Source organism: Xiphophorus couchianus, chromosome 2 (genome assembly GCF_001444195.1).
Source record: "Xiphophorus couchianus chromosome 2, X_couchianus-1.0, whole genome shotgun sequence".
NCBI classification, from domain to species: domain Eukaryota; kingdom Metazoa; phylum Chordata; class Actinopteri; order Cyprinodontiformes; family Poeciliidae; genus Xiphophorus; species Xiphophorus couchianus.
Window position 1 is genome coordinate 24,482,653 of NC_040229.1, and position 8,654 is coordinate 24,491,306.

The following is an 8,654-nucleotide window of genomic DNA, read 5'->3' on the forward strand; positions in this document are numbered from 1 at the left end:
CACAACTTTCCTCAAGTTTCTGTACCGAGAATTAGATGACAGATCAATATCTGTTTCACCCAGACAATGATTACATGGCATCACAAAAAATTATATATATGGCATCTCCAAACCAGAGGTGGGTAGTAACTTTACTGCACCATACTTTTTCTATTTGCTTAATATGATTATGGCTACTCTTCCCCCCCAAACTGAAATAAACAAAAGATGTTTTTAACCAAAAATGTACCAGAGACTTCCTGATTGTACAAACTGTTCTGAAACTTTTTCTGATGTACCTTTTGGAGCTCATGTGAATATACAGTGCATCTTAGGATGTCCTTTGTCATGTTCTGAACTGTTGACATCTACTCCATTTGTTTCACAAGCTGTATGCTGTGAAACAGTGGAAATATTTTAAAATTGACTTTCTGTAAAAATACTAGAATTTGCATACAAATTGTAATTTTCACAGATTAAACCAGATATTAAAGTACATACTCTGAACTTAGCTATTTACCTATAGCTTTTATTTCAGTAATAGTATTAACACTTTAGCAGTTCTACCCACCTCTGCACCAAATATTTGCAGCAAGCCTTAAAACTACACAAACAGTCCTCCGATTTCTCTTTAGATCCATAATTGTAGCTTCTCTAATCCAACCGAGGCAGTTTTGACAAATCTAAAGATTCTGGAAGCATTTTCATGAAAATGCATTACTGTGTCACATTTGGACATCTTTTATGCAAAATGGTTTGGTAGTACTTCACCCCATGGTTTCACTTCTGCATTGAAAACACATTTTTAATTATGTTTTCCAAAACAAAGCAGACCATTAGATTTTTGTGGTAACATTTATTTGATCAATAGACGGAATTGCATCTTTCCATAAACAGTTCAGTTAAATATTAACAAATTTACAGTCATGAGGAATGTAAAAAAAAAAAGAAAGAAAAAAAAAAAAAAAGACACAAAAACCCAAACAATGGTCTTCTTAAAAAAAGCCCCATCCCCAGGACCCCACTCAGGATAACATTAAACACAACACCAATGGAACAAGAACTCTAATTTCCAGCTCCATTGTCACATCATCCTTCTCAGTGCTTCACAGTTCATCCTTTGGCTCTGCCTGCAAGGTAAAACAAAGACATGTGAAATCTTTGGCATTCAGAGTCATGAGAACATATTAAGGATGTGAAACGACGCAAAGAAGCCTCACCGTTTCGTCATCATCATCATCTATAGCTTCTTCATCTTTATCTTCAGACTCTTCTTCTGCTGGCTCCTCTGGCTCTTCCTCAGGTTCTTCTTCAACCTATGGAAAAGACGCCATTTTTAATGGGTACTTTAACAGTCAAGTCATTAAATTATTAATGCATGGGAGTCAAAATTAGATTAAAAGCCAGTGAACGTGCCTGTTCGTCCAGAGCAACATTCATGCTGAGCCGGAGCATGCGCTCTATTCTGTCTCCGTAAGCTTTTGTGTCGGCCAGCTGGTATCCTGAGCGCAGAGTTGCCGTCTCAAACAGAACCACTGCGAGATCTGATGCGGTCTGGTCCTCGGCATCAGCCTAAAAATGCAAGAAACAAAAGTAGTCAGACGTGGCGTCATATTTTCGTCAAAACCGTTTAACACATTCAATGATGCATCAGTAAGAAGGGTAGATAGAAGCTTACATTGACTCTGTTGAGCATCTGCTTGACAAGGGGATGTTTGGGGTTGATTTCTAGTGTTTTCTTCTGGCTGGCATAATAACTGAGGAACAGACGACAATACACGTGAGCTTCAAGTGGCAATAGGACAGGTTTACAGGCATTTATACATAATTAAAATAGCTGAAAAGTTTAAATAGAAATTACACAACAAATAGATTCTAATGTTTTGTCAGGGAATTAGATTGTTGTATCACATGTCATGGACAAGATGGTGTTTACTGGACCTTTGGGAACCAACTCCAGTTTAAGTTCACACCATCTCAATTTTCCCAAAGAGAGTTGGTAATGCTTATGGGTCTTTAGGATCCCCAGTAACCTATGTAATTTTTCCTACTAAAGTTTGTCCTTCCACTCAACTTTCCATTAACATTTTTGGATGCAGCGCACTTCAAAGAAAACAAAAAAACTGGTTTGAACTCTGTGTTGAGTGCATCAGTGTGACTGTTGTACAACAATCATGTAAGGAGTCTTATCCTGTGATTGGTTGGGCCACTACATAATATTTTCAAAATAAATATCCCTTTTACAATTTATGTCTTGTCAACATTTTAAGACACATTTTAGAGTTTTCACCTATCTTAAATAAATACTTTAAGTATCCTTCCACTTAATGAATCAATGAGATTTCAGTTGAATTACTGAAAAGCGTTTGACGTCCTTGCATTTTCTGACATGCAGCTGTGTTGACGCTCACTTTGTGGAAATGTCTTTTCCTGTCTGGTAAGCCTGAGCCTTCATGATCCTCTCCATGTTTCCTGACCAGCCGTACTGACTGGCAACCAGAGCGCAGGGCGAGTTGGTCAACCTCTGAGAGAGAACGGCCTTTTCAATCTGTTGAGAAAAGAGGCAAATATTTTGATTATGCGACATTAAAAATGAGCCAAATCCATGATTTCTGTTGGTGTGTGAAGTAACTACAACAACACAGCAAATTTCCAACCTTGTCCTTCAGGGCCTTGTCCTTGAGCCAAGTAGTGAGAGGCTCAAACTCCTTCTCCAGGGCCTCCCTCTTCTCCTTGGCCTTCTCACTTTCCTCAAACTTGACGCCCTCTTTGGCCACATTCTGGAAGCGTTTTCCATCAAACTCTGGCAGCGCCTGAATGCAGTACTCGTCCACAGGCTCCGTCAGGTAAATGACCTCGTAGCCCTTCTTCAGCAGCCTCTCAACGAAGGGAGACGACTCCGCCTGTCAAGACACCGCAGATTATTTCAGCGAGTTTTCTAACACTTCAACACGCTCCAATCCACCACTCTATACCATCGTTACGTACCTCCTTCCTGCTGGTTCCTGCCATGAAGTAGATTTTGTCCTGCTTCTCCTTCATGCGCTCCACATACTGCTCCAGACTGGACAGGACGGTGTCGCTGTTGGACGTCTGGAAGCGGAGCAGTTTGGCCAGACGGGTTCTGTTGGAGTGGTCCTCGATGACGCCCAGTTTGACATTGGTTCCAAACTCCTTCCAGAACTTTTCGTTGTACTGATCATCTGCAATCTTCTTGATCATGTCCAAAGTCTTACGGACCAGCTTCTTGCGGATGACCTATGGAGTCAGGAGAAATTGTTTTTTAACCAGACTGCTTTCGCCTTTTCATTTAAGGACTGTAGAGACTGAAATGGACTTTGAGATTACCTTGAGCAGTTTGTGCTGCTGCAGAGTTTCTCTAGACACATTCAGAGGAAGGTCATCAGAGTCAACCTGGCAAAGGAGACCACACTTTGTCTCAGAGGAAGTGATGGTAAAGCAAATCATATAAACCAACCAGCTATCAGCAACTCACCACTCCCTTGACGAAGTTGAGGTATTTGGGCATCATGTCGTTGAAGTCATCTGTGATAAAAACTCTCCTGACAAACAGCTGTGCGACAAAGTTTTGACATGAATCTCAAACTCCTGCATACGTTTTCTCTCCCTCAATTGTTGAAACTAAATTCTGCTTTGTTCGCAAACCTTGATGTAGTCGTTCTTCTTTGAGCCATACTCGTCAAAGAGGCCACGTGGAGCCGAAGTGGGGATGAACAGGATGGACTTGAAGGTAACTTCACCTTCAGCAGTGAAGTGGATGTGAGCCAGGGGGTCGTCACTGTCCTGGTGGGGAGAAAAATGTGACTGGAATTTAACCAGGTCTTTATATAAAAAGGCTTCACACTTGTCTGACAAATGTAGACCGTTCATACCTTCGAGAAGGTCTTATAGAAGGCCTTGTATTCGTCCTCTTCAACCTCCTTGGCCAGTCTCTGCCAGATTGGCTTGATGTCATTCATCAGTTCCCAGTCCCAAACCGTCTTCTCAACCTACCACGTGAATGATGGTTTAAGAAATGGTACAATACTGACTTTTGGTATCCAATCAACCATGACACAGCAAAAACATTAGATCAACAGGTGAGGAAAAATAAGAAAAAAAAGAAAAGAACTGGTTCTGGTTGGAAACTAAATATCCACTTAAGTGCTAGCAGTGTGCATGTACAGTACTCTTTAGTGTCGACATTGTTGGGATGTGAAAAAAAATTTCAAGGAAGTCCAAAAGGTTGGAAACCTCTTGTAAAACCAATGGTCTACCTGAACTTCTGGCATGTACTGTACTGCCACAGTTAGTAATAACTGTGGCATGATGCTAATACATCATTAGCTCAACATGATGCTAAACAGTTCAATATGTCCACTCTAAAGTCCATAACGAAAGATTGTGAAATCCTGTTAAACTGCAGAGGAGGCTGAACAAAAACAAATAGGACAAAACAGCCGTTTATATTAAGGAATAATTTAGCAGCCAACAGTCAATTTGAGCCTTTTACCAATTAAGTTGAACAAGTAGCATTTATTTTAAATCGACTTTGTAGAGAAAAAAAATATTTTAATAAGCTGATTAGAGTTTCAGATGAGCAAAGCCAGAACAGTTCCAATACAGAGTAAACTTCTCTAACTTCTAGAGTGTTTTAGGGGAGAAAACACTCTAGAAGTACAGCTTAACTAAACTATTATACAACTCAACTTTAAGTTCTTACCTTCTTAGTCTTTGGCTTGTCTTTATCCTCCTCCTCTTCCTCTACTTCAGCTTCATCTTCAGAAGTCTCCTTCTCTGTTTCCTCTGCCTCAGCGTCATCATCGATGGGCTCTTCAACCGTCTCAGTCTTACATGTACACAACAAAAAAACCATTTGCTCTGTTCTATATTCTACATCAACTTTATAATAGCAGGAGTGAGTATTAGAATTAAATAATCACCTTGCTAGCCCAAACGTAGATGGGAAAGTTGATAAACTGGGAGTATTTCTTCACAAGATTCTTGATGGTTTCAAGTTCAAGGAAGTCTGAGGCCTCCTCCTTCAGGACCAGTCTGAGTTTGAAAAAAATAAAAATAAATAAATAAGAGGCGAAACACTCAAGTTCAAGGTTAGTGCAGAATGAGAACTGAAGTAGTGACTATACAACTAATAAAATGTTTACAGAGTTATTCGTCAGCCATTAAACTCAATTAACGTACGTAATGGTTGTTCCCCTTCCCAGTGTGTCCTCACGGGGGTCCTCGATGACCGAGAACTGGTTGGAGTCTGACTCCCAGATGTGCTGGGTGTCGTTGTTGTGCTTGGATGTCACAACAACCTTGTCAGCAACAAGGAAAGCAGAATAGAAACCCACTCCAAACTGGCCAATCAGCTCGGACGTAGACTGCCCCTCAGTCTGCATCTCCGTCATCTTGTTGAGGAACTCGCTGGTGCCCGACTTAGCGATGGTGCCCAAGTTTCTCACCAACTCGTCTTTGGTCATTCCGATACCGGTGTCGGTGATGTGGAGCATGTTCTTCTCCTTATCAGACTGTGAACGAGAATGGAGACAGACATGTCACGGGTTTAATTGCTTACATTGTGACAGTTCTGATAATAAAGCAAAGATGTTTAGGTAGTAGCATTTTCCTGCTTCAATCTGGGGGGAGAAATGTATAAAATTCACTCCTGCACTCTCCATGCAATCACATTTGAGGAGACTGAATTGAACATTTTAGCAATTTTAAACATCTTTAAAATATATCTTACTGCTTACTTTAATTTTGATGGTGAGCTCCTCATTTGCTGCCAACGCTGATTCATCAGTAAGCGACAACAGCCGGATCTTATCCAGAGCATCTGAGGCATTAGAGATCAACTCCCTGAGGAAGATCTGAAAGACATGAACAGGTGAGCATCCCCCAGACAGTAACCCAAACAGGGTTTCCCCTACCCTCTCCCCTCCTCCTACTAACCTCCTTGTTCTTGTAGAGAGAGTTGATAATGAGCTTCATCATACGATTGACTTCTGCCTGAAAAGCATGTTTTTCAGACTTTTCCCTGAGTTCCTTAATCTGAGAAGCATTCAAACCATCCAGCTGGATAGCCTCCTCCTCCCTGAAGGAAGACAAATACAGAAACGCAAGTGAAACAAAACAGATTTAAAACGTCCATAAACAGAAAGCATTTGGACTCCTTGTTTAAAGTTGCTTGTGATGGGCATGTTCTCAAGAACTGAGGATCTACAGCAGTAGCTCGAAGCAAGAGGACACTTTCACTGCTCACATGTCTGCCCTGATGTTCCATGTACATAAGCTTGGGGGAGCTGACCTTGAATTTGGGTGATTGTCAGTGTGATCAAAAAAAAAAATGGTGTCAGCTTTGGATTTGCAGTAATTCAGAAAAATGAGCAAAGCTGTTGCTTAAAGTCACAATATTCTGTGACAAAGAAAATATATTGTGTTTATTTTTTGGACACTTCTGCTTAGATTATAAGCATCTCATACACTAAACACATAAGCCTCGTTTAAACAATTTTACTGCATACTTCCCACCTAGCTACAAGAGCTGTATTGGCAGTTAAAACTTTTTAGCATGGCAGTAACGTTTCTTAATGGCCATGCAAGACATTTTCTGCAACTCTAAGACAAGTACCACACAACACTGATATACCAATACACAAATCAATGACTGCAAGACCAAACTGCCCATAATCAATTTTCAGATATTCTTTTCAGTGCTGATGGTCTAAACATCAATAGTGGAAACAACAAATTTGAACTTATTCTGAAGGCCTATTTTTAATTACTTCAGCAAATAAGCTGCACCTACCTCTGCACCACCTCATCATCTGTTCTGGACCCATCTCTGCTCTTTCCCAGGTCGTCCTCAACTGTGCCATCCACATCCACTTCATCCTCAGCCCTTACAGCAGCTGCCACGGAACAGATATGGTTACATTTTTGTCACACATGTCGTACCATACCTCTGCGTCGGTTGTAACGGTTGACACTGATCATTTAAAAGACAAAATTAGCTTGAAAGTCCGATTGACTGCGATAGAATGGATGTCTTTCTGTAAAATGAATTGTGTTGCTAATAGAAACTTCTAGAAGAACCGTTACGAATCACAATAGTGCTTATTGTGACACTTTAATAAAAATTAACGCATATCTGCCCTAGGATTTCCCTGTCTCCATAGCAGCCAACGTGCGGCTTCATTCCCATAGCCAGAAACTTCTGGAAAGGCAACAAGGAATAAACCGTTTTGAAGGTTTAATATTCATATTTATGCATAAAGAAAATAAGAGTTGTTATGAATGAGCACGAGGTGGAAAAGCACAAAGACAAGTTTCCATTAGCCTTGCTTCAGCTAAAGTAGCTATAAAAATTAAGAACAGCAAGTGAGCCACAATGACAAAAAAAAAAACAACTTCCCACTACTCACCGAAGGCTAGGAGTGTGAAAAGCAGCCCTACCACCCAAACTCGTTTCATTTTGAAATAAAGCTCTACTGATGCCGTGAGTGCTAAGCTCCTGAGACAAAAGGCAGGAGAAACAGCGCAGGAAGCTCTGTCTTTACAGCAGTTGCAGTGCGGCTACTTCTTCGACTGAGTGAGCGTGCCCAGTCCGTTAAACCCACCACCGTCGACCAATGGCTGCGCACCACGCACAACATTGGACCAATCACTGCCAAGCATATGGCACATGCGGTCCAATCAGATCCCTCAACATAAGTACATGACGGAAAATCGTGGCTAGACACCATTGGCCAAGAGTGAATATTCAGCACATCACTACCAAAAATTAAGGTTGTATTTTACATGAAAATCTACGTTAGTTAAAGATTGATTCGTTGAACAATATCACAGTGAAAAAATGCACTAGCGTGCAATTTTTCAAATGTTATTTTTTTCAGATGACTGAAAAAAAACGATGTCTCTTTTTTGTTCATGGCTTAACTGCCAATATCATTGCATATATATATATATATATATATATATATATATATATATGTGTGTGTGTGTGTGTGTGTGTGTGTGTGTGTTAACTATGGGGTGTTTGTGTGAATTATAATCCCATAATTAGGTGATAGCAGTTATGCAAATATGAAAGATGAATATGTCTTCTTTATAGAGATGGCAGCTTATTTGATCTGTACTAAATGGGAATCTCCAAGGATTGCGTTGCCTGTTCTCTAAAGTTTAGTGGTGCTCAGCGACAGACATAAAACTTATCCAGGGTTTGGCTCTGGGCTCTACATTTTTGGTTTCAATTTTGGAGAATATACAAGTAGATGCATGAATGAATCAGGATTTGTTTTATTTTAAGAGCACTACTTGTCTTATTCCACCAGATGGCAGTGTTTAGTTAGTAAGTAAATAATACGGTTGTCACCTCTAATGAAGAATGTTTATGATAAATAGATGTGCCAGATGTGTATGTTGTCGTGTTTCATGCCCCAAGGGTGTATCTGATTATCTGAGCATCATATTAGGCTGCACTTCTTAAAAAACATATTTATCTGTGTGGCCTCAAGATGAATGTAATTAAAATACCAGATTTGATAATAAATCAGTTTCATTTATAAATTGTCATTTCTGACTTAACACAATACTGATTTTCAGAACACGTGAAAATCTACAGAAAAGTGACTATGTGTAGTCATTTCAGAGCTTGACATTTTTCAGCA

The 8,654-nt window shown here is 40.1% G+C and overlaps 1 protein-coding gene across 1 annotated transcript; it reads right to left on the reverse strand.

Annotated features, from left to right (window-relative positions):
• Nucleotides 1–815: 815 nt before the first annotated feature.
• On the reverse strand, nucleotides 816–7,579 carry hsp90b1 (heat shock protein 90, beta (grp94), member 1). The gene is made up of 18 exons (XM_028044008.1): nucleotides 7,410–7,579; nucleotides 6,794–6,896; nucleotides 5,938–6,079; nucleotides 5,739–5,855; nucleotides 5,182–5,513; nucleotides 4,923–5,034; nucleotides 4,703–4,828; nucleotides 3,873–3,989; nucleotides 3,646–3,783; nucleotides 3,476–3,553; nucleotides 3,328–3,393; nucleotides 2,968–3,237; nucleotides 2,637–2,882; nucleotides 2,391–2,527; nucleotides 1,658–1,736; nucleotides 1,396–1,551; nucleotides 1,200–1,295; nucleotides 816–1,109 (listed from the first exon to the last, which is right to left on the reverse strand). Exons 1-18 carry the CDS (start codon nucleotides 7,456–7,458, stop codon nucleotides 1,086–1,088), a joined length of 2,388 nt encoding a protein of 795 aa, XP_027899809.1. The 5' UTR covers nucleotides 7,459–7,579; the 3' UTR covers nucleotides 816–1,085.
• Between the last annotated feature and the right edge of the window lie 1,075 nt (nucleotides 7,580–8,654).